The sequence below is a fragment of the Leptopilina boulardi genome, unplaced genomic scaffold (assembly GCF_019393585.1).
Source record: "Leptopilina boulardi isolate dan_hultmark-lab unplaced genomic scaffold, ZJU_Lbou_2.1 LbouV2_325, whole genome shotgun sequence".
Lineage (NCBI taxonomy): Eukaryota > Metazoa > Arthropoda > Insecta > Hymenoptera > Figitidae > Leptopilina > Leptopilina boulardi.
In genome coordinates this window covers 2,594,216-2,622,202 of record NW_026137891.1, presented here as the reverse complement: position 1 = coordinate 2,622,202, position 27,987 = coordinate 2,594,216, and the positions used below count along the sequence as shown (strand labels likewise).

The window sequence follows — 27,987 nt, the reverse complement described above, 5'->3', positions numbered from 1 at the left end:
TAAATGAATTTAAAAGAAACTTTTGTCTGACTAAAAATGATTTTTCTACTTAAAAAAGGCATTCATATTTAAAAGGAATCTTGTGTCTGAATAAAACGACTTTTTCTACCAAAAATTTTTTTAAATAGAAAAATATATTTTATTGTCTGACTAAAACGAACATTTCTACTAAACAGTTTTTTTGAAAAACTGAAAAATAATTTTTTTTCTCTGACTAAAACAAACTTTAAAACATTTTTTTTTTATTTATAAGAAACTAAAAGTCTGACTAAAATGAACTTTTCTACTTCAGAAATATTTTATTTTTGTCTGACTAAACCGAATTTTTCTACTTAAAAAATTTATAAATGAATTTAAAAGAAACATTTGTCTGACTATAACGGATTTTTCTACTTAAACAGAAATTTATATTTAAAATTAACCTTGTGTCTGACTAAAATGACTTTTTCTACTTGAAAAATTTCTTTATATATTTATAAGAAATTGTTTGTGTCTGACTAAACAACAGTTTCTACTTACAAATTTTTTGATTTAAAGAAAATAATTTTTTTCATTAAAAAAAAAATTTGGCTGACTAAAACGACCTTTTGTACTAACGAATTTTTTTAATGCCTATAAATTGAAAAATATTTTTTTGTCTGACTAAAACGACCGTTTCTACTTAAGAATTATTTATTGAAAAAAAAACTTTTTGTCTGACTAAAACATACTTTACTACTTAAAACTATTTTTTTAATCATAAGAAACTATATGTCTGACTAAAATGAACTTTTCTACTTCAAAAATATTTGATTTCTGTATGACTAAATCGAAATTTTCTACTTAAAACTTTATAAATAAATTTAAAATAAATTTTATCTAACTAACAAGATCTTTTCTACTTTAAAAGACGGTAATATTCAAAAATAATCTCGTGTCTGACTAAACTGACTTTGTTCTACTAAAAAAAACCCCTTCATATTTACAAGAAACGTTCGTGTCTGACTAAAAAGACAATTTCTACTCAATAATTTTTTTTGTTTAAAAATAAATTTTCTGTCTGACCAAAACGAACTTTTCAACTTAACAAGAGTTTTATTTAATTTATTTACATCATCGTGTATGTTAAAAACGATCAAATAAATATTTTAAACGTATACCAATATTTATCTGCAATATCGAATCGCAATTTAGCAATAAATAATTCAGATTCAGATTCAATATTGAAATTAACCATTGAGGTTAAAGTTTTATTAAAAATTTATCCATGTATATACTTGATGTAACATAATTAATTTTGACCTATAATTATAATATTCATAAAATTATGAATTTCCTACATTTTATGAACATAATACCTATACAGATAAATATCGTTGATTCCAAAAGATATATTACTCGCACAAGAGTAGTTAACAAAATATTCTCTGTATTATCTTTCACATTTCACAATAGAATGGACATAATAAAAAAAAATTTAATTTGATATTAAATCCTTAAAAATATATTCAATTGACAAAATTATGAATATTTAATTAACTTATCAATTTAAAATACATTTTCACATTTACATTTTTTTTAAAATTAAAAATTCAGTACTTTTGTTTAAATAATTAATAAAAAATAAAATTCAATATCTCTCTTTCTTTTTAAGTGACTTTTAATTAACTCAAATCCGTTTAAAATTATTTACAACCAATATTATTATTAAATATTCCCTTTTTTAAATTTCATAAAATGTTTTCAACATTTTTCTTTTGTCAAAAAAAAAATATATATATATATATATATATTTATCAAAATTAAACTATTTTAATAAAATTATTTGCAAAATTAATAAATTCATTATAAATATGTATAGTACATTGAAAAAAAAAATTATTTGATTTAAATAATTCTTGACTATTATCAAATAAATATATTTATTTGTAATAATAAATAATTATTATTTGTGCCAATTTAAAGGTACTATTTGTTTCAAATACAAAAATTATTGGTTCAAATACAATTATAATTTAAATACAAATTATAATTCAAATAAAAATTATTTAGTAGAAATAAAAACTGTTTATAATAAAAATAAATATTTATTTGAATATAAAAAATAATCAAGTAATCGATTATTTGAAACAAATAATTTTTTTTCAGTGTAGTAACATCATTTTTGTATACAGGATGATTTTTATGTTCCGGGCTTTCTATAAATTTTTTTTTTTAATTCTACTTTTGTTGTTAAAAAAACGAAAAAAATGAGATTAAAAAGAATTTTTTAGGGGGTCCAGAACATAAAAATCACCCTGTATAATAAATAATAATAATGTGAGAGAAAGAGAGAGAGAGAGAGAATTTATTTCTTTGAGAGATGAAAATAATAAGTTGAATATACGCTCCGATGAAGATTCTTTGATGAATTAGTAGGTTATTAAAATAAAGAGAGAGATAGAGATAGAAAGAAAGAGAGAAGAATTCAAATTGTATATCAGCCGATTCATTAAGATAGTGTATTTGTTCATTTGGCGAGGTTTGAATGACATCTGTCAGTACAGTTGACCCGATTGTATATGGGCAATGGTGATCAATGTGAGATGATAAGGACGCACCCTACTTAGCTTTTCAATAGGTCGATAACAAAGTTAGCATGATTTATTTCATTCAATCACCTCAATTTGCTTTTCTCTGATATAACTTTAATGGGATTAAAAAGGCTCTTATTTTAATTGAAATGCAACTTTTCCCGTTATTATTTTTTTTTTTGCCTATTTTCTACTTCACACAGTTACGGCGCGGTTTTACTTTTTTTTGCCTTCGTTGAATTGGCAATGAACACGTTATGAAAATTGGAGAAGGAAAAAGTTCTTTCTAAAAGAAAGAAAAAAAAATTCAATTTTAACGCCCCTGGTAACAGTCGATGGTAGTTACAATCGATAGAAATAACAGTCGATAGTAGTTACAATCGATAGTAGTTGTAATCGACATAAATATCAATCGATAGCAGTTATAATGGATAGTAGTTATAATCGATAGTAGCTATAATTGACAGTAATTACAATCGATAGAAATAGCAATCGATAGTAGTTATAATCGATAGTAGTTATAATCGATAGTAGTTATAATCGATAGTAGTTATAATCGATAGTAGTTATAATCGATAGTAGTTATAATTGACAGTAATTACAATCGATAGAAATAGCAATCGATAGAAATAGCAATCGATAGTAGTTATAATCGATAGTAGTTATAATCGATAATAGTTATAATCGATAGTAGTTATAATCGATAGTAGTTATAATCGATAGTAGTTATAATCGATAGTAGTTATAATCGATAGTAGTTATAATCGATAATAGTTATAATCGATAGTAATTACAATCGATAGAAATAGCAATCGATAGTAGTTATAATCGATAGTAGTTATAATCGATAGTAGTTATAATCGATAGTAGTTATAATCGATAGTAGTTATAATCGATAGTAGTTATAATCGATAGTAGTTATAATCGATAGTAGTTATAATCGATAGTAGTTATAATCGATAATAGTTATAATCGATAGTAGCTATAATCGACAGTAATTACAATCGATAGAAATAGCAATCGATAGTAGTTATAATCGATAGTAGTTATAGTCGATAGTAGTTATAATCGATAGTAGTTTCAATCGATAAAAATTATAATCGATAGTAGTTTCAATCGATAAAAATTATAATCGATGGTATGGTATAATCGACCGAACTAGTCGATAGTATTTAAAATCGATATTAGTTATTCAAATCGATTAAAATCGACGATATTTCTTATCAATAAAATAAATAATTTACAAAATAAATATCAGTAGTAAATGTAAAAAAATTGAAATAAATATAAACATTTACCCGCAATGATAACTATATCTTTTTTTTTTTTTTTTTTTAAAAAAAAAGAAGAGAATTGTCTAAACAAATCAAAGAAATGGTAGAAAAATAAATTTTCTGATAAAAATTGTATCTATGATATTTGTTTTGAAAAGATATAAGATTTTCTTCTGCTCACGTGTTTTTCTTCAATCTTCAAACAACGTTTTCTAATAATAATCGAAGTTAGTTTCAGATATAGATATAGATATATATATTTATAAAATATATAGATATTTATAAAAAAAAAAAATCAGAAAATTCCAGAAAAAAAACTTGAAGTTAAAGATAGATCAGCTATTATTGAACGTTTCACATGTATAATTATGTTCAGTTGAAAGGTGAGTTATTTTTAGGAACTGAGATCACGAAAAAAAAGTATATTAAAAACGCAGAGGTTCAATTTTAACTATTAGTTAAATTAAAATTTTTTTTCTAAATTATGAGCTCTCGAGGAACTCTATTATTTTATAAAACATTATTGAATCTAATTTTAGGAAGTAAAATTCTATTCTATTGTTGTTATTATTATTAATTATCAAGTTATAAATAATATAAATGTATTATTTGGTTTTTAATTAAAAATAATAATAATAATAATTTATCATATATGAAATTTTAATGAATTTTCTCACCTCTTTTTGATTCATTCTGTAATTTTGAGACGTGTTCAGGTTAAAATCTCTGGACGGTGGTGGTGCTTCTTCTGCTCTGGCCTCAACCTCTTGAAGAACTATTAACCTTCGATTTTCTTGTTTCCAAGACAAGGCAGTAAAACTCTCGAAGAACGATCCATCTGTTTCTTGAACACTGAAAAAAAAAAAATCCACATCGTTAATAATATAATTAAAAAAAAACAAATAATATTTTATTAATATTATATATAAATAAATATTTTATAGAATATTATAACAAAAATAATTTTAGAAAATAATTTTTAAAAAAACAAAAAACAAATAAATGTCAAAAATTATTTCTCAGTTCTCATTTTCTCATTTATATTTTATAAAAGTGAAATATAATCTGTCTTTCCTGCTTATTTCAATTTTTTTTTATATTACTTTATATTGGGATGAAAGAGATTCGAGTATGAAAAGGTACATCCGACATCTTCGTTAAAATCGATAAGTTGTCAGAAGGGAATGCCTATTAAAGAGACGTCAATGACGTGATCGAAGGAGTATAAGGTCAGATCATTAAAGTTATATAATTTTATTCAATATAAAATACTTAATATATCGATAACAATTTGTTTCTTAATTTTATCAATATTTTCTTTTAAAAAAATAAAATTAATAAAATTAGTACAAATTTTCATTGATTTTTAGTAAAATATTACTATTTGATTCAGTCAAATTTTTTTTTACTAAACTTTCAGTGAAAAATGACTAAAAATTAGTCGCAATTTTCACTAATTTTCAGTACAATAGTACTATTTGATTTAGTAATTAGTAATGTAGTATTTTTTTAGTGCAAAATACTGAAAATTAGTAGAAATTTTCACTAATTTTCAGTAAAATAGTACTATTTAATTTAGTAATTAGTAATTTAGTATTTATATTACTATGATTCAGTCAAATTTTTTTACTAAAGTTTTAGTGAAAAATGACTAAAAATTAGTCGAAATTTTCACTAATTTTCAGTACAATAGTACTATTTGATTTAGTAATTAGTAATTTAGTATTTTAGTAATAAAAAATTTTGTTTTTTTTTTTTACTTAAATTTTAGTGAAAAATACTAAATATTAGTAGAATATTTAGAATATTTGCAATATTTATTTAGAATTTTCACTAATTTTCAGCACAATAATTCTATTTGATTCAATTATTTTTTTTATGAAAGTTTTAGGGAAAAAATGACTAAAAATTAGTTAAACATTTTTACTATGTAAATTAAATTAGAAAAATAACTAAATAAATAAATAAATATAAAATCGAATCCCATTTGGAAGGATTTCAGGAAAAAATTCGGAAATTACTTTCGGAAAATTTTAATTAGCGCTTTTAGGATTTTTTTTCCGGAAAATTTACTCATTAGTATTTTTGGAAATTTTCCGAAAAAAATATCCGGAAATTCTTTCACATTGGAGGGTGCAAATCATTCAAGTAGAAAAAAACTGTTTATTTATTTAAAAAAAAAAATAAATATAAAAGTAAATAAATAAATTGCAAAAATTGAGATAAAATAATTTTGTCTAGACATTAAATAAACTAGAAACAAATGTGTTTTATTTTTTGCTATTGGAAATAAATTTTTTATAATGATATATTAAATATAAATATATATCAGTAATATTTATATGTTGATCCCATTTTTTTTCTACATTTATTGCAATCAATAAATTTTTATGATTCTTTTATAAGGGGAAATACTTCTATTTTGGGGAGAGAATGATGATATATAATAATTTACGTGGACATATTTTCAGTATGATAACCATCACAATGTTAAATTAAAATCTATCGGCGAGTGAAAATTTATGTCTTCAAACTAGTTTCACCAGAGCACATTTTCTAATATAACTAAGACATAATAGAAAATTGATAAAATCGTTTCTTAAAAATTTTTTTTTTTTTAATCAATTTATTTAGAAAATTAATTTATTAATTTATTAAAGTTATCGTCATTTTCTTTGTCCATTGAAAATTTATTACACTTTCTTCATTTATTGATCTGAATTAGTAAATTTTAATTTCGTTAAAATTTTAACTTTTTTTTTGTAATTTATTTTCTTTTCTAGTTTTTTTTTCTACTAAAAATAATTATAAGGAAATAAAATAAATTTTCTATTTCTTCACGTTACTTTATATTTTTTGTAGGTTTTTTTTCCCCTCTTTCTCTTTTTTGCTCATAATTACCAGTAATTAATTTATAAAGATATTTTATTGCGGCAAGTCATTATCTTTTTTTTGGAAAAAAAAAATTTTTTTTTCCAAAAAACTTTTGAAACTAGAAAAGTGTTTTGTCTGCAAATAAAAAATGTTGAATATTCATATTTACGAATTTTATATTTTTAGAAAATATATATGATTGCTTATAGCATTTCTTTTTTTTCTTTTTTTTTTTGGTCGTGAAATCTGAATAAACTTTTTCTTGTCTCAGTAAATATTTTCCAGCTGGAAAATTCAAAGAATGATTGAATAACTTGAAATTGTATTTTTATAGAATAAGTGATGAAAATTCAAGAAAAACTAGGTCACATAAAGTGTGGAAAATAGCTTTTGGAACGGTACTCGTGTCATGGGTGATTATTAATTTTTTTTTCCCCCACCATTAATCCTTATATACTTATATATATTTTTAGCGATTGCTTCTTTTATGCTTTGATAATTTTTTCCTTTTTTAAAAAAAAAATACTTATAGTCTTAAATTGCCTTCACGGAATTAGTGTATATTCTTCTCTCGTTAAAAAAAAATGAAATCCCTTCAAAAAAAAAAAATTTTTTCCCATCCAATGACTTACTTCAAGGTTTAAATTTTATATAAAAAGAATAAATAATGAAGGTTATTGTACGTTGATGTTAAAAAAAAACCATTAAAATGTCTTCAAAAAAAAAAAAAAATTTAACAAAAGAATTTTTTTTTTTTTTTTTTTGGTAGGATAATATTGCACTTATATGAAAAATGATTTGGTTTCTTAATTGTGCAATGTCTTAAAGTCGTTATTTAACAATTAAACCAGTGGCTACAGCAACAGGCTTTTAAAAGCTCGTTCCGCACAAAGAGGGTTATAACTACTACAAGCACAACCAAGTGCTTTTTATTTCGAGGGGTAATATAGGGTGAAAGTACATGCGACAGCTATATTACCTATGATGCTGTTATTCGCCGCAGGAACTAAATTGAAAATGTTGTAGTACGCACTGAGAAGAAATTTCTTCCCTTTAAAAAAAAAAATCTATATATTTAAAAATAACTGAAATTTAAACGAAAAATTTCATTTTAATTTAAATTTTTTTTAGAACAAAAAAAAAGTATTTTCAAATTAAAAATAAATTATTAAAAGTACATAATAATTTAAAACAAACGATGAAGAATAATTCATTGTTTATTTATTTATTATTTATTTCTGAATTAATTTATTTATTTATTTACTCTACGAGAGGAAATACTGTTGTTTTGAAAGATGTATTATCTATATATATTAAATAAAATTAACTAAAAGAAAAATTAATTTAACGTTAAAAAGTATTAATAATATTAGTAATTAATGTATTATTATTATTATTATTATTATTATTATTACTATTATTATTACTTATTTTTATTAACATTATTAATTTAAATTATTTAAAGTTTCTACTAATTTTTAGTCATTTTTTCATTAAAATTTTAGTAAGAAATAATAATAATAAATCAAATAATAATAGTTTACTAAAAATTTTAGTTAAACAAAAAGAAATATACTGAATCAAGTAGTAATATTATACTAAAAATTTCTACTAATTTTTACTATTTTTCACTAAAACTTAAGTATAAAAAAATACTAAATTACTAATTACTAAATCGAATAGTAATATTTAATATTTAATAATTTAATTTTAATATATTTAATATTTAATAATATTAAAAAAAATAACTGAAGCAAATAAGATTATTGTACTAAAAATTTCTACTAATTTTTACTATTTTTCACTAAAACTTAAGTATAAAAAAATACTAAATTACTAATTACTAAATCGAATAGTAATATTGGTAATATTTAATTGGTAATATTTTAAAAATTAGTAATAATTTCTACTAATTTTTAGTCATTTTTCACTAAAACAAAAAAAAAATTGGACTCAATCAAATAGTAATATTTTACTGAAAATTAGTGAAAATTTATTACCTACTAATTTAAATTAATGCAAGAATTTTTAATTAAAAATTATTAATTAAATATTAATATTATTATACATAATTATAATTCATTATGTAATTAAATATTAATTTTCTACTATTATAATGGAACTATTTTCTTAATTGAAATTAATAAAAATTCTGCCACTAATTCAAATCATAGAAATTTTAACGAGTTTTTTTTTTTTTATTAAAATATTGCTATTTGATTTAGAAATATTTTTTTGTTCACCTAAATTTTAGTGAAAATTGACTAGAAATTAGTTTAAATTTAAATTTGTACTATAATATTAATATTTAGTAAAATTTTGAATTAATATATAAATTACAAATTTATACTAATTCAAATTTAGAAAGTAAATCTACAATTTTAAGCACATAATATATATCTAGTGAATAACAAGTTCACATTTTATATATAAATTCACGTATATATGGAGAATACTTGAATTTTCTCGGGAAAATTGAAGTTCCTGAATATTACACATGTCGGGGAATGTTAAAATAAGTCAATTCTTTATGTAATGGTACACTTATATTATTCCGAATTTTCTCGCTTTCGTGGAAAATGTGCATATATGTATGTATATAGAAAGCAGTCATTTGAAACTAGAAGAGGGAATAACTTACGTTTTGATCCTCTTTCAAAAAGAGAACGAGAGAAAGAGAGAAAATATTTCTAGGGCATAAGACAAAATTATTTCTTTTTTCCAAAAAAAAATCTTGGAAGCCAATAGAAAAAAAGGGGGTGGGGAGGGTTTTCATCTTTACTATAGAATTCATGACCTTAAAAATCGTGAATTTATATATCTATAGAAGAGGTCCGAAAAGTGGACTTCAAACGTCTCTTTTTTTTGAAGAAAATAAGGTAACTCTCACTTTATACTAAAGAAGAGGAAGAAGAAAAAGAAGAAGGAGAAGAAGAAGAAGAAGAAGAAAATAGTCTGAAATCCACTTTAAATTTTTCACTGCCTCCTCCGACTTTCATCTCACGTTTTCTTTCGAATTTCTTTATTTAAGTGAACATACCGACACCTATCACGTAACACTTACTATGTTAGAATTTATTTCCATTGCTTTTTTTTTTATAGAGGCGTGAAAGAAATTCTTTTCAGCAGATTTGCAGATAGTAACAATTTTATTAGTTCTCAATTGATTGTTATTGGTGATTAATACACTACGCTGGAAAAAAAAATTTACTTCATTAAAATAATCCATTAGTTTACTGTTTTTAAATAAACATTTACCTTGAATCAAATAAATTTTGTAAATAAATTGTATTTGAATCAATAATTTTTGCATTTGAAACAAATACAACTGAAATAATTAGTGCAAATAAATATTTATTTGATATATTTACTATAAGTTAAAAAATACTGAAGGTAAAAATACTCTAAGTAAAAATACTGTAAGTAAGAATACTGTAAGTAAGAATACTGTAAGTAAAAATATTAAAACTAAAAATACTGAAGGTAAAAATACTAAAAATAAAAAATACCTTATGTAAAAATACTGTAAGTAAAAATATTAAAACTAAAAATACTGAAGGTAAAAATACTAAAAGTAAAAAATACTCTAAGTAAAAATACTGTAAGTAAAAATACTAAAAATATAAATTCTCTTAGTAAAAAATACCTTATGTAAAAATATTGTAGGTAAAAATACTAAAAATAAAAAATACCTTATGTAAAAATACTGTAAGTAAAAATATTAAAACTAAAAATACTGAAGGTAAAAATACTAAAAGTAAAAAATACTCTAAGTAAAAATACTGTAAGTAAAAATACTAAAAATATAAATTCTCTTAGTAAAAAATACCTTATGTAAAAATATTGTAGGTAAAAATACTAAAAATAAAAAATACCTTATGTAAAAATACTGTAAGTAAAAATATTAAAACTAAAAATACTGAAGGTAAAAATACTAAAAGTAAAAAATACTCTAAGTAAAAATACTGTAAGTAAAAATACTAAAAATATAAATTCTCTTAGTAAAAAATACCTTATGTAAAAATATTGTAGGTAAAAATACTAAAAATAAAAAATACCTTATGTAAAAATACTGTAAGTAAAAATATTAAAACTAAAAATACTGAAGGTAAAAATACTAAAAGTAAAAAATACTCTAAGTAAAAATACTGTAAGTAAGAATACTGTAAGTAAAAATACTAAAAATATAAATACTCTTAGTAAAAAATACCTTATGTAAAAATACTGTAGGTAAAAATACTAAAAATAAAAATACTCTAAATAAAAAATACTTTATTTAAAAATACTGTATGTAAAAATACTAAAAATAAAAAATACTATAAATAAAAATATTCTAAGTAAAAAATAACTTATGTAAAATACTGTGAGTAAAAAATAATATAAGTAAAAAAATACTATTAGTAATAGAATAATGAAAATAAAAATACTCTAAGTAAAAAATACCTTAAGTAAAAATACTGTAAGTAAAAAATACTATAAGTTAAAATTCTTTTTATCAGATTTGCAGATAGTAACAATTTTATTAGTTCTCAATTGATTGTTATTGGTGATTAATACACTACGCTGGAGAAAAATAATTTACTTCATTAAAATAATCCGTTAGTTGACTGTTTTTAAATAAACATTTACTTGAATCAAATAAATTTTGTAAATAAATTGTATTTGAATAAATAATAAATTTTGTATTTGAAACAAATACAACTCAAATAAATATTTATTTGATAATGGTCAAGTAACAATTTAAATCAAAAATAATTTTTTTTTATATAAATATAAATAAAAAAAAAATTTATTTTTCATAAAAAAATAGGTATATGGATTTAATTTTTATTTCAGACCTAAACCTATGAGGTAAATTACAAGAATTGTTGGATTCTTTCTCTTTATACATATATAAAGTACTGAATGTCGTTTTGTGAGAAGGTTTTATCGGAAAAGCGGATTCCAATAAAGAAAAATGTGCAAAGTATTATACACAAAGAGTTTGAAACACATTTCCTTGAAAGAGAGCGCGTTCAATATATGTTTTGTCCCCCCCCCAAAAAAAAAAAAGAAAAAATATTTTCGTGTAAATTTGATCCTCTCGCGTAGATACTTGTGTGGCTTGACATAAATTGTAAAGGAAGGGGCTTTAACCAATCCCGCAGTTAACATCCTATTTTCCACGCTTTCGCATTTTACGACATGCTTACACTGCGAACCGTTTATGAGAATTTTAAATGTGTTTTTCTATGATCCCTGACAATTTATGAAAATTATATACGTATATATTAAAAAAAAACTAAATGTGTGTTTTGTTATATATATATATTTCAAAAATAAAATATTTCAAGTATAAAATATAATTGAAACAAAAAATAAAGAAAATAAAAAAAAGTTAAAAAAAAGTTTAAAAAAGTACAAAAAATAGAAAAATAAAAATTTTTCAATTTATAAATATTTCTATATAATTATTAATTACTGTTTTAGTCAGAAATGTGAATTTAAAATTTATATTGTATATATAAAAAAAAAAAAAAATTATAATATTAAGTGGATTTATATAAAGTTTTACTAAAGTTATCGAATTTTTTTTTTCTAACAAGACACAATTTTTTTTTACAAACACCCAAGAGATTTCAAAATTTACCGCAAATATAAAAATACAGTTCAAAAAGTTGGTTTACAATTTAAATTTCCAAAAAGTAAATATAAGCTATCGCGGATAAATAAAATAATATTAAATAATAAGTTACGAATAAATTGAAATTAAATAAAAAAATATTTTATAATGAAAATATTTGTTAATAAAAAAATTTCTAAATAAAAATATTCTCAAATAAAAACATTCGCAAATAAAAATATTTCTAAATAAAAATATTCTCAAATAAAAATATTCCCAAAATAAAAATTATTGTTAATAAAAATATTCCTAAATAAAAATATTCGTAAATTAAAATATTCCTAAATAAAAAATAAAACAAAAAAAAAACCGATATGAAATTTCCAAACAACAATAAATCAAACTCAATTTTCTGATTAATTACCATATAATATTTATCATACGGCGTAATTATCAAAAATTATTTTAATGTGATAAAATATATGACTTTTATTATAAGTTTTCATCACATAAATTATTATATATATATATATATATATATATATATATATATATATATATATATATATATATACGTGCGATAGTATAAATTTAATTTTCACGTATATAGAGTAAATTTATTTGGAAAATAAGGGAGGAAATCGCGAGCGTGATTTATATGAAATAAATACTGAAACATGTTCAGTGTGCTATACTTTCCAATTAACAAATACGTTTCATGCGTAGTAGCAATTGGAAATGATTCCCACCTGCTTTTCTCTCTCTCTCTCTCACTCTCTCCTCCTTCAGAGAATCGATTTTCTACTCTGAGGCGCAGGGATGTGCATTATACATTTATATAGTCTGCGTGTAATGGAGCTTCTAAAACGATTTATCAGCATTAGTTCCATTACTGACCATCAAATTATAATTAACATGTAATTAATTTCTTTTCTTTTGACTTTACTATATTGTTTAAAAAATTTCAAAAATATTATAATAATATTAAGCAGGAAGGTAAAAATACTAAAAGTAACAAATACTCTAAGTAAAAATACTGTAAGTAAAAGAAAATTGTAATGAAAAATTAAAAAATGTAAAAAATATTATTAGTAAAAATAATGAAAATAAAAATACTCTAAGTAAAAAATACCTTATGTAAAAATACTGTAAGTAAAAAATACTGAATGTAAAATACTATAGGTAAAAATATTGAAACTAAAAATACTCCAAGTAAAAAAATACTGAAGGTAAAAATACTAAAAGTAAAAAATACCTTAAGTAAAAATATTAAATATTAAAAAAAAAATAATATAAGTAAAAAAATACTGAAGGTAAAATACTATAGGTAAAAATATTAAAACTAAAAATACTAAAAGTAAAAAATACTCTAAGTAAAAAATAATATAAATAAAAAAATACTAAAGGTAAAAATACTCTTAGTGAAAATACTGTAAGTAAAAATACTAAAAATATAAATACTCTTAGTAAAAAATACCTTATGTAAAAATACTGTAAGTAAAAAATAATATAAGTAAAAAAATACTGAATGTAAAATACTATAGGTAAAAATATTAAAACTAAAAATACTATAAGTAAAAATACTAAAAATATAAATACTCTTAGTAAAAAATACCTTATGTAAAAACACTGTAAGTAAAAAATACTGTAAGTAAAAATACTAAAAATATAAGTACTCTTAGTAAAAAATACCTAATGTAAAAATACTGTAGGTAAAAATACTAAAAATAAAAATACTCTAAGTAAAAAATACTTTATTTAAAAATACTGTAAGTAAAAAAATTGTAAGGAAAAATACTATAAGTAAAAATACTAAAAATATAAATACTCTTATTAAAAAATACCTTATGTAAAAATACTGTAGGTAAAAATACTAAAAATAAAAATACTCTAAGTAAAAAATACTTTATTTAAAAATACTGTAAGTAAAAAAATTGTAAGGAAAAATACTATAAGTAAAAATACTAAAAATATAAATACTCTTAGTAAAAAATACCTTATGTAAAAATACTGTAGGTAAAAATACTATAAATAAAAATACTCTAAGTAAAAAATACCTTATGTAAAAATACTGTGAGTAAAAAATACTATAAGTAAAAAAAATACTAAATGAAACTAATAAAAATAATAATAACAAATAATAAAAAAAAATCAAAGTAATTTATTTTTGCAAATGCAATTAATGGATTTTTTTCAAAAAATTATATAACAGGTGAAATATATTTTCTGATACTGACATAATTTTTTTTTCTATAGTGAAAATTGTTATTATTATAGAACTTCGGTAAATATCTGGATCGTACATCAATTCACAAAAGACGTATAAGTGCTGAGAATAAAAGCCACAGGTCCGCACGATAAAATTAATGGCTTATATAAAAGCATGTAATCGATACAGAAACCGTTAAAAAAAGTTTCTTAAATTCGTCTTTTGACAATATTTTACAAAAAAAAAGTAACTGTGAATTATATTTGACATATGAAATATCGAGTAAATAATATAATTATAAATCATATAATAAATATGAATATAAAAAAAATATTTGGTCAAGATGTTAGTTGTTTTTGGTGAAAATCCACATTTTATTTTTAAATTTCTTAATTAAATGATCTTTCGCCCGTCAACGTCGGGCCTTATCAGATTTAAATACTGAAATTAAATTTTACATTTTTTTGAGTTTTTTTATAAAAATAAAATAATCAATCAAATTAAATTTTATTTTTATAACAAACTCAAAAAAATGTAAAACTTAATTTCTGTATTTAAATCTGATGAGGTCCGACGTTGACGGACGAAAGCTCATTTAATTAAGAAATTTAAAAATAAAATGTGGATTTTTACCAAAAACAATTAACATCTTAACTAAATTATGTAAATCCAAAAAAATTACCATCTATAATAAAAAAATATTCTTAATGCTATAGTAATTATATATTTAATAATATTAATTAATTTAAATTCAAAATTATTGAATAAAAATTTAATTAATTTAAATTCAAAATTATACAATAAAAAAAGTAATTTAGTTAATTTCCGAAATTGAAAGCAAAAAAAAAAAAAAAAAAACAGACGAAACAATTACAATTGAAAGAAAATTGGGATATTCGATGGAAATAAGAATTGAGTTTAAATAAAAATGCATTCAAGAACTTGAGAGATTGAAAACCATTTTCTTTAAAAGATCTCGTTTTTTTGTTTTAAAAAGAGAATCGAAGATGAAATTGAATGAAAATGTTCTTTTTTATTATACAACAGTGTATATAATTTTCCAATTTTAACTTTCTGCAAAAAGTGTAGTATAAAAATTTTTATTTTGACAAACAAAAAAATTATTGCAATTTATTTTTTTAATTATTTCACTTCACTGTAAAAAGAAAGGTATTAATTTAATACCGACTTCAGGTACAAAATTGTCATTTGGTTCTATTTTGATACCTAAAATCGGTACTGTTTTATTAATTTTCGGTACTATTTTAGTACTTTCTTTTTACAGTGTTAATTTTCATGTAAAACAATTTATAACATTTCTAAAAAATAATAAAAAAAAATAATAATAATAAACAATAATGAAAAAATAATAATATAATAATAATAGAAATAATAATGAAATTCTTTATGTACTGTATCTTGTTTATGTTCCGAGTTTCTCCGTTTCCTTTTTGTAATCAGAAACTTCAAGCGAAACGTTTTTCTTTGCTGACAGGATCATTATAGGATTGAGCATGAGGAACTTTGAAATAAATATTTAGTTATATAAAAAACTTTTTATGGACGTTTTAACTGAAAAATATTTTTTTTTTTTCAAAATGCAATTAACAGTTATAAGCTTAATAAAAATTGTTTTTAATTAGCAAAGGAAAAAGTATATACTTTACTAAATTAAAAAAAAAACTATGTCAGTATAAAAAAATATAGAAAAAAATTTTTTTTTTACAAGTTCTTGACCTGTATAGTATATATAGAAAAAAAGTCTTTTTTTAATCAAATGAAAATATTTTATTAAATATTTTATATAAAATTTTTTTTTTGTATAACTGGCGACAACAAATTTATCCAGACAATGAAGATAAGAATAAATTAATTGGTCTTATAATACCAATAATTGTGATTCTGAATCAGAGGAGGAGAATTCTAAAAATAGACATTTCATAAATATAGAAAAAAAATTGTCAAAACTGTATTGCTCCAGACAAAACGGATGGAATAAATATCTCAATAAAAACGAGATCAATTATTTAGATCTCTATAAAAAAAAACGTGAGGTAAAAATAATTATTTTTATTTTAGGACAGTAACTACTAAGTATTGATTAGTAACTATCTTAAAGTATTCAAAAAAAAAATAAACTATAAAATTTCAAGCGAAGAGAATTTATAATTTTTTTTATTACTGAGAAATTTTTTTTTTTAACGTCTGACTAAAAACGGCGTTATCTACTTAAGATTTTTTTATATTTAACAGAAATTTTTACGCCTGATTGAAACGATATTTTTTCTACTTGAGATAATTAGGGGACAATTAGAAAAAATTCTGTCTGACTAAAACGAGAATTTCTACTTAAAAAATATTTCATATTAAACGAAACTTTTGTGTCCGACTAAAATTAACATTTCTCCTTAATATTTATTTATATTCACCTAGAAACCTTGTGTCTGATCAAAATCGCTTTTTCTACTTGTAAAATAAATTTCGTGTCTAACTAAAACGAAATTTTTCTACTTAATATTTTTTTTATTTTTTATATTTATTTATTTTTATTTAAGAAAATTATTTTATATTCACAAGAAACTTTATTGTCTAACTAAAACGATACATTCTACTTTATAGAAATTGTTTAATATTAAATAAAACTTCTGTGTCTGACTAAAACGAGTTTTTCTACTTCACAAGTTTTTTTTAAATTAGCTGAAACTTTGTGTCTGACTAAAACGAGTTTTTCTCCTTAAACAATTTTTTTTAATACACAAAAATTTTGTGTCTGACTAAAATGAAACTTTTTTACTTAATAATTTTTTAAATTCACTAGTAACCTTGTGTCTGATCAAAAGTAGTTATTCTCTACTTGTAAAGAAATTTTTTTTTTTTTGAAATTAAAAAAAAGTGGTCTAAAAATAAGCTTATCTTTTACTTTTTCTTATGTAATTTAAACTTTATTATTTCATTTCAGTGGAATAACTTGCTTTTGGTCAGTTCAGACAAGTAGAATAAATCGGTTTCAAGTCGGACACGTAAGAAATAGAAAACTCAATTATAAGAAGTAATCCACGTTTTTCTTTTGTTTTTTATCCTTCATTTTCTTCGGGAAATTTTTTTTTTACTAAAACCATGAAATATTTCGTATTTTTCTATTTTCCAAGTACATAGATGATATTATTATTATTATTATTATTATCATCATCATTGTATTATTATTATTATGATTATTATTATTATTATTATTATTATTATCATCATCATTGTATTATTATTATTATTATTATTATTATTATTATTAGTTTTGTAATTCTATTACTATATTTTTTAAAAATTTGGTTGAGTGTATTTTGTTGGCACAACAAAAATGTTTCGTTAGATTAACCAATTTTTTTTTGTTAAGACAACAAAAATGTTTATTTAATCAAACCAACAGTTTTTTTGTGAAATTGAAAATTTTATTCTATTCTATTCGTTTTATTTTATCTTTTTTTATTTATTTTATTATCAATTTAACTAAATTATTTGGTTGTCGTAACCAAATTTTGGCTTTGATTATTACGTTTTTCAAACCAAACTTTTTTTCTTATGTTAAGCAAATTATTTTGTTGTAACCAAATTTTGCTTAAAAATTTAAAAATAATATAAGTAAAAAAATACTGCAGGTGAAAATACTCTTAGTAAAATTACTGTAAGTAAAAAATACTGTAAGTAAAAATACTGTAAGTAAAAAATACTCTAAGTAAAAATACTGTAATTAAGAATACTGTAAGTAAAAAATACTGTAAGTAAAAATACTATACGTAAAAATACTAAAAATATAAATACTCTAAGTAAAAAATAATATAAGTAAAAAAATTCTGAAGGTGAAAATACTCTTAGTAAAAATACTGTAAGGCAAAAAATACTGTAAGTAAAAAAATTGTAAGTAAAAATACTAAAAATATAAATACTCTAAGTAAAAAATACCTTATGTAAAAATACTGTAGGTAAAAATACTAAAAATAAAAATACTCTAAGTAAAAAATACTTTATTTAAAAATACTGTAATTAAAAATACTAAAAATAAAAAATACTATAAATAAAAATACTTTAAGTAAAAATTCCTTATGTAAAAATACTGTAAGTAAAAAATACTTAAGGTAAAAATACTAAATAAAACAATTACAATAAAGGAATTACAAAATCTTTTTTTCAGTTACATTCAATTATTTTATTTTTTTTTTTTTTGCAACAAATGTTTGGTAACAATTGTGTTTAAACCAACCAAAATTTGGTTACGACAACCAAAATTGCCTTTGACCAAACGATTTTCCTTCAATTAAAAATTCTTTTTTTCAAGTGTATTCAATTGTTTCTTTTTTTTTTCTTTTTTGCTTCTCAATTTACGTGAGACAATGTTTGCTCGTATCCTTTCATCGTTTAATAACAAGGATGTTTGTTCCTGAGATATCAGTGTAAACGAACAACATCGAGTAACATAGTCAATTTCGCCATGGGTCGATTAAGACACACAAACTTAATCCCACGAGATTGAGGCATGTTTAGGGAAAGCGTCAAGGGGTTGGTGAATCGTTGATGCCATAACTCCCACGAAAACCATGTGATCTCACAGAGTCAAGAGAGAGAGAGAAAGAGAGAGAGAGAGAGAGAGTCACTTTAAGTGGGTGAGACACTGAAAAAGAGCCAGGGCTTCACTATGAGAGGGCTATGAAGATAAAATAGAGGGCGTGGAGAGCTTACTCCATAAGGAAAGATTCACGACACGTCGCGGTCTTTGTTGCAAATTAGGAAAGAGAGAGACAGAGAGAGAGAGAGAGAGAGAAAGATCCAATATTGCTTTGGAAATAGGCCAAGTCCAAACACGATGTTGAGATAGCCAAAGGATAAAAGGATTCAGGTTAATAACCTCCTAAAATGTATTTCTAGATTTTACTTAAAAATTGCCCTCCATTACTTCTCCTCAATTCTTCTATATATCTGATTTATTACTTTCGGATTTTTATCATTTTCCTCTCCTATATTTGTATATATAAAGTAAAAATAACAATTTATGGACTTTTTTGCTCTTTGAAATAATAAAAAAAAAAAAAAAAAAAAAAAAATACTCGCATTTCTTCATATCACATTTCTTCAGAAGTGACATTTATAGAGTATAAGAAATGGAATTCTGAAAATATCTTCCGTCCGGTAATAAACGGAGTTTTTTTTTTTTTTTTTTTTCTAAAGTACGGAATGTTCCAGAAGTTGGTGTATTAAAGACGCGTTGAGATGCGCTTTATTATGTAAATCGTAAAAAAAAATTCCTGATAAATGTTTAATTTAATTATATCTTGTTTTTCTATGTAAAACTGTGATTTTTTCTCGAATCTGAGATTCTGTATAGAAAAAAATTACTAACTGGCAATTAATATAATAAGCATATTTTTTTTGTATAATTTTTCTTAATTATTTATAAAATTAAATTTTATTATATATTATTATAATATAATAATTATTCTATTAATTATTATTTATATTAAAATTTGGCAATGTTCCAGATTTCAAAAAATTAAAACCACGTATGTGTAGCTTTATGCCTGACGTGAACTGACATTTTCCACTCAAAGGCATTTAAATTTTTTATTCTCACGAGAATTTGATAAACTTTCGCAAATAAATTACAAAAAAAAAAAAATGATTAAATAAATAATTTTATTAAATAATTAATTCAATTATTTTATTGTAAATATATTTTTTACAATTTTTTAATTATTCTCAAATTAAAATATTCTCTATCTAAATCTGAATTAGTAAAAATGTTTACTAATTTAAATTAGTGCTCACTTTTTGCTTTAGAATTAATAGTTAAATTTTACTAATTATTAGTAAAAGTTACTTATTTTACTAATTGAGAAGCAAAAAGTGAGACACTAATTCAGATTTAGAGATTAGTAAAAATTTTAACTAATTTGAATTTTTGCTTTTAAATTAGTTGAATATTACTAAACAAAAATTACTGCAAAATATTTACAATACAATTTTTTAATTATAATTTTAAAAATAAATTATTCGCTCTCCAAAATTGAATTAGTAAAAATTTTAACTAATTTGAATCAGTGACTTACTTTCTATATTTGAATCAAAAGTTTACTAATTCGTTAGTAAAATTTTTTTTTTACTATTAATTAGTAAAATATAACTAATTCAAAAGCAAAAACTAGAAAGATTTAAATTAGTTAAAATTTTTACTAATTCAAATATAGGAGAGCGGGGAATTTTTTTTTTTTTTGTAATCGAACAATTATTTGAAATTATTTTATGTAAAATAAAAATAAAATTTATCTCAGTGTGATAAAAATAAAATTTTTTTTCTCCAAACCGATCCTCTTTAAATTTTTCCCCAATATTTATAAAATTCTCAAATTTATTTTTAAATAATTATATATTTAGATCGTAAATGAGTATAAAATCACTTTTTTTTGCTGCAATATTTTTGTTTGTAAAATCATTTTTTTTTTTTCATAAAATTGTTCCAAATAAAAAAAAAATAAAAAGCATGTACAATTCAATTATTTCTCTGAATAATAGATATGAATTTCAGTGTTGGTGAGTTGCTCTCCATTGTATCACTGTTTCTATTATTATCTGCATTCGATATTTTCTGGATTCGAGTATAAAATACATAACCAAGCTGAGAATTTCTCGTTTTATGCGGTATCCAACTAGTGTTTAATTAAAAATGTTCACATTTCTCGCTTTACTTTCTTCAATATTTTTTTTTATTATTTTTTTTTTTCGAAAAAGGAAATTTTTCTTATACAAAACATTTTTTTTTTTTTCATTCGCAATCAGCAAATTTTTAAATTATTTTCTTAAATGAAAATTCCATTTATTTCACGTTGGTAATTTTTAAATATAAATGTGTAGAGAGAAAAAAAAAAAAGAATACGAAAAATGTAAACATTTTTTTTTTCAAACATGATTATTTAATTAATATTATTGACAATTTTATTGTCTATAGATAATTAATTAATTATTTATTTACTCTTCCTTACTATAGATTATTAATTAAATTATTAAAATTAAAAACAATTATTTTTTATCTATTATCTGCTTGAAATTAAATTGCCTATTTAATCGGTATTCTGAATACCTCTAGAAATACCGCAAATGGTTGACCAAATTAATTTCCTAATTAACCAGTTAATCACTGCTTGAAACCATTCAACTACGTTGTATATATATATATTATATTTATTTAGAATCAAAATATAAATACTTTAATACAGATTAATTAACCCTTTTATATTGGATTTTATAAATAAATATAATACACGAATAATAATAATAATAATAATAATAATAATAATAAAATACACGGAAAAAAATCTTTACCTGGAACAGCGATAAGTTTCACTGGAATAGTAATATATTTCACTAAAATAACTAAAATTTTCGCTATTTTAGAGAAACATATCGCTGTTCCAGATAAAGATTTTTTTCCGTGTACCTAATAATAACAATAATAATAATAATTATTATTATAACTAGCAAAATTAAACGCGTGCAAGCGCGACAAATTGAGTATGTAATTGTTTGTTATAAAGAAACGAATCTAAAGTACGCAACGTTTATCAACAAAAACATTGTTTTTTGAAATTTAAATATTACGTCTAAATTACATATATGAGACGCCGGATATTATAACGACACAAAAAATTTCTACAGTCGTATTCCTTGGCCCCTGGTATCTTAAAGATCCATTTTTTAAAATAAATTTTTTCAAATTACTATCTTGTACGAAATTTACTGGCGCATCTTTTTTCTCATCATAAATTTTTTTGTATTTGTAACAGTTTTTGAGAAAAAAGCAAAAACCTAAATTTTTCATAAAATCATTTTTAATTAAAATTTTTACTTTAATTCGTTATAAAATGTAAAGTTCTGAATACTTTTATATACAATTTACAGGAGATATAGTTTAAATTATACTTTAAATGATCCTTAATAATAATTCTTCATTTTTTAATTAGAAAAAAAGTTATTAATTTTTTTATTGCTTAGTGTTAGAATATAGGGCTTTATATTTTTCAAACGCTTTCGTTTATGTAGGAAATTTTCCTTGAAGACTAATTTCCTCTTAAGGGGAGGGACCGGTGAAATTTCAGCCTACTGAAGTTATTATATATTGTTAAAGAGTGTCAATTTTTTTTCTGGCATAATTTAGGATCCAAAATTATTATAAATTATTAAAATTTCAAAAAAAAAATTTTTTAGCCATTTTAGAAAATTTATTTTTTGGAAAAATTAAATTTTTTTAAATTCCATACGATTGATTGTTTAAAATCGTGAAAAAAGCTAAAAAAAAATTCGACAATAAAAAATAATAAAAATTGTGGAAGTAGTTGAATTTTTTCAAAATTACCACTAAAATTGAAAGCAATCAAAATTGATCTTGTTTAGGGGTAATAATTTTTTTCAACATTTTTTTTCAACCAAAAATCTTATTCTACTGAGAAAAACAACAAAAGGTAATTTTTAACAATTTTACAAATATTTTAATTTTTCAAAATTTTCATTTTTTGAAAAAATTGAAATTTTTCAAAATCCATACGCTTGATTGTTTAGAATCATGAAACAAGCGTATAAAAAAATCGGCAGTCAAAAATATTTAAAATTGTGAGAGAAGTTTAAATTTTAAATTTTCGAGAATTTTGAATTTGATTTTAAAAATTATTAACAAATTTATAGTTTTTCAATTTTTCATGATATATTATACATTTAAATAATTAATATTGTCAGAAAAAAAAATTGACCACCCTTAAACAGCTTTAATTTTGATGTGTTAAAATTTCAGCGGTCCCTCCCCTTAATAAAATGTTTATTGATACACAATAAAGATTTCTGTAAATCATATTTAACAAAGGCTGAATATTTATCTAAAAAATGCTTTAAACATTCCGCCTACAATAAATATATGTAATTTAAGCTCAACATACAACTTTAAAAAAAAAAAATTCGCTGATAAACGTTGTGTACTTCATCTTTATGTGAATTGAATTTTTGAATTTGAAATTTTAAAGAAACTAATTCCGAAATTTGGAAACACAATTATACAACTTTGGCAAAAATGAGAATAAGAATTGTCAAAATTTGACACGTCATAACATTATAATTCAAAAAACACGCGTGAAATCAGAAAAGACCAACTTCAAGTTAGGACAGAAGAACAGATCAAGCATTTTATTATTATATATTATAACAAAAATGATCTCGATTAAAAACTCATTACCCTTTTTTTTTGACTAAAAAATTTGCTCCAATTGCGTTTATTATTTTTATGTTACTGTAATCGCATACTACTTAAAAAATTTCAATCTTGTTTGTTGAACACGATTGTAGTTGACTTGGACATGCAATATTCTCAATTCGAATAAAGCTCTACTCCTCATATTCCGCAGGTGGTACACGAGAAATTGGAAAATCTCAACCTACTTATACACATATAACTACAGCAATACACACACATATATGTATAGTATTTTCAATTTTTATTTCCTCCATATTTTCGCATACTTCTTCATATTTTCAGGGATTTTTAACCTTTGAGTATAAAATATCCGCGCATATATATTGTGTATTGCAACTATATATATATATATAGGAAGAGACGTTAAATTTTATGAACTAGAACGTGTGCGGGTCTTCTTCGAAACTTGGAAAAGAAGAATATATATATATATATGTACTTGGCATCGAAATGTAGATACTAGACAACAAGAAGAGAGAGAAAGAGTTCGAGCTTAATGTCCCGAACAATGAATTCTCGATGAAACTCATTCCCTACTCTAAACGACTTTATAGTCTTGTCGCATTTTCTGCTCTTGTTCTGGATTCCTCAATTTTATCAGCCATTTGAGCTTCTGAATCTCTACTACAATTTTACAATTTGCTCTTTTGTAGTTAAAAAAAAAAGAAAGAAAAAAAAATCTTTCCTTTTTTTTTCAAAGAATGCTTCATTTTTTTTTGTATTTGTAATTTTATTCGAAACTTTTGAATTCAAAGTTAAAAAAAAATTAAAAAAAAGATATTTTTTTCATTTTACAAAAATTAAAAAAATAAAATATTAATATTAACTAAATATTTGGAATAATAAGAAAAAAAATAGTACAACCAGAGAAATCATTAATTTGCATTTATTTGAGATAAATAAAATTAATTTTTTATATTTGCTTTAATTTTTAATAAGCATAAGTTTTATTTAGCCGAATTTTTAATAAACAAAATTTTTATTAATCAAAATTTTTATTTAGACGAATTTTTATTAAACAAAACTTTTATTAAGCCAAATTTTTATTAAACAAAAACTTTTATTTAGCCTAATTTTTATTAGACAAAACTTTTATTTAGTCAAATTTTTAATAATCAAACTTATTGAGCAGAATTTTTAATAGACAGAAGTTTTATTTTTAGCCGAATTTTAAATAAACAAAATTCTTATTAAACGAAATTTTTATTTAACTGAATTTTTATTAAACGAAACTTATATTTAGACAAATTTTTATTAAATGAAACTTTTATTTAGCCGAACTTTTTAATAAACAGAAAATTTATCTCAGAATCTAATAATTTTTTATTTTATTTAAATAAAAAAATTTATTTAGCAAAAATTAAATTTTTATTTAAAACTAATAATGGTTTTCCTACGGTTGTATTTTTTCGTATGAATTTAAAAATAAATAAAATTTATTTGAAACAAAATAATTATTTATTTGCTTTAAATATATATTTTTTTTCAAATAAATATTTATATATTTGAAAAGAAAAAAATTATTTGAAACGAATAAAATTTGTTTTCTATTTTCATACAAAAAAAGAAACAAAATGAAATGTGTAAATTTTTTTTTAACCAAAAATTATGTGAATAAAATTTATTTGAAATATATGTAGATGTTATTAGTCAAATGATGCATTTGATGAAAGTGACTTTCAATAAAAGAGGATTATTATTATTTTTTTTTTTTTTTTTGCTTTTTTTCTTTCTATTTTTTTTTTTTTTCTCTTTTTTCTTTATGGCGTCTGACATTTCTCATCTATTCGCATGAAATTGCAGAAAAGAATTGAGATTCCAGCTCTCAGTATTCAGGCGAAAGGCACTTTTCGTCAGACATAAGAAGACGTGAAAAGAGCGGCAGCTCGTTTTTCATACTTTACTCACGATAACTGCGGAAAGAACTCAGACATAACCTTTGTCGGAGTTTCACGACTTGAACTCGTGTAATTGCTTACGTAATGGACGCAAAATTCTATACTATTACGCATTCTATTTTTTTTCACTAAAAATCTTTTTAAACTGAGAAGAAATGAAGATGCCAACAAAAAAAAAAAAAACCTACCTACCAGTAAAAAGTCAAAGTAATTATTTTTTTCTAGTTTTCAAAAATTGTTAATGAAATATTATTATTATTATTATTATTTTTATTATTATTATTATCACTATTATCATTATTATTATTATTATTATTACTATACTATCTACTTCCCTCGTTAAAAAAAATTATTATTATTATTATTATTTAATCCTTTAAAAAAAGGGTCACATTTTTTTTTTACATCAAAGTACATTAAAAAGCGACAGAAAAAGTTGAAAGATGATTGATATTGTATTATTTTTCGTCAAATATTATAAAAGAGAATCGATGACTAGTTGAAGGGAAAAAGTTCAAAGACGAGAAAATATTGAGGGAGAAAAAAATATCGTTCTTTGAATGCTTTTTTTTTTTTTTTTTTTTTTTTTTTAACCGAGACGAAAATGATGAACCTGAGTTTCGTCGAATAAAATGCGGAAGCAAAATTCCTTCATAGAAATTTCATATATCTTTGAAAAAAATGATGAATACATTTTTATATAGATATATCTGACTCACTACTTTTTATATAGTCGAAAAAAAACCACTTTACACACGAGTTTTCATTAATCTGTACGCTGAGAAAAAAAACAAATATATATATATATATATATATCACTACATTTATTTGATGCTTGTTTTATATATATATATATATACTCGTTTAACCAAATTTTTATTAGTCCAATAAAATTTTTTATTGCATCAAACTAGAAAAACTAATTTTTTAAATAAATTAAATTTTTTCTAATATTTATTTATTTAAGACAAGAAAATTTTTTATTTGAAATCAAATAAATTTCAAATAAAATAAATAATAAAAAAATATGTATCGAACTTTTATTTGACATGAATTTTTATATAACAAAATTTTTGTTTACACAATTTTTTTTTTTTTAAAACGATAGCAAATTCTTAACAAGCGTAATTTTTATTTGACCGAAATTTTAAATGTCCAAATAAACATAACCTATAAAAGAATTTCGGCGTAATTTTTAAAATTGACCAATTATCAATTCGTGCAAATTTTAAAACTCGATGAATTGGAATTTCTGTCATTTAAAAATTTATATCACATAAAATTTGATTAAATAAAAATTCTGCTGAATTAAAATTCAGTTAAATTCGTATTATTTTTAATAAAAATATTTTTTTTTCAAAATCAAATAAATTGAAAACATTTATATTTCATTCAAATAAATTATTCTAAATGTTTAGAATTAAAATAAAAAATATTTCTCTTTCCAAAAATAAACATCGATAATCTATGAAAATAATTACGCAATTCCAAATAGTTATTATCATTGATCAGACATTAATTAATATTTTAACAAGAATTTCGGCCACGAGTAATTAATTTCATAATTGCAGATCGATATACCAACACACGGTTAGGTAAAATTGGTAAAAATAGATGGAGAGAAAAAAAAACTAAAGTTGATACAACTATAAAATAACGAATGAAATTTAATCCCACAGCTTTATAATAAAGAATAATATAAAGAAGTAAGGTGGCTGGGAGGGGGGAGGGACTGAAATATCTTTCATCCTCGAGTTGATAAAGTTGAAATTTAAATGGAATTACTTTCTGATTTTCCTCTCTCTCTGGACGAGAAAAAAATAAAAGAAAGAAAGTAAAATAACTTCTGAATAGAAAGATTTTCATTTTAATGTCATTTTAATCTCTCTTGCGCGCATTTGAGAAGCAAAACTATATGGTTAGTTTCGTAGTTGATGGACAATGGCAGGGGTAGTTTGCAGATAGATTTTGAATCATTATATGACAGAGAGCGGGAGATTGTTCGAAACTTTGTCTCACAGAAGGTTGGATGCTGACAAAGTTAACACTGCCAGCATCCTTGTTCTTCCATTTATTGTTGAAGAGTTAGTACAGCTCTGGCAGAGATTATATTTTACATTAATATATATATTCGTCTCAAAACAGATAGAAAAAATTTAATATATTTCTATTCTCAATTTACATTTATTCATCACGGTACATTTAATTTTATTTTAAATATAGTAAACAAAATTTCTCTCAAAAATAAAGAAAAATAACAAAATAGATTTATATTATTTAATCGAATTCCTGTTTAACAGA

At 21.8% G+C, this 27,987-nt stretch overlaps 1 protein-coding gene across 3 annotated transcripts in view; it reads right to left on the bottom strand.

Annotated features, from left to right (window-relative positions):
* LOC127284541 (BAI1-associated protein 3) overlaps window positions 1–27,987 on the bottom strand; it is a 95,619-nt gene that overhangs the window by 28,898 nt on the left and 38,734 nt on the right. For all 3 annotated transcript variants that reach the window (XM_051310015.1, XM_051310017.1, XM_051310016.1), the window contains exon 5: window positions 4,504–4,678. In XM_051310015.1, coding sequence (XP_051165972.1) covers window positions 4,504–4,678 — 175 coding nt within the window. The remainder of the gene's footprint in view (window positions 1–4,503; window positions 4,679–27,987) is intronic.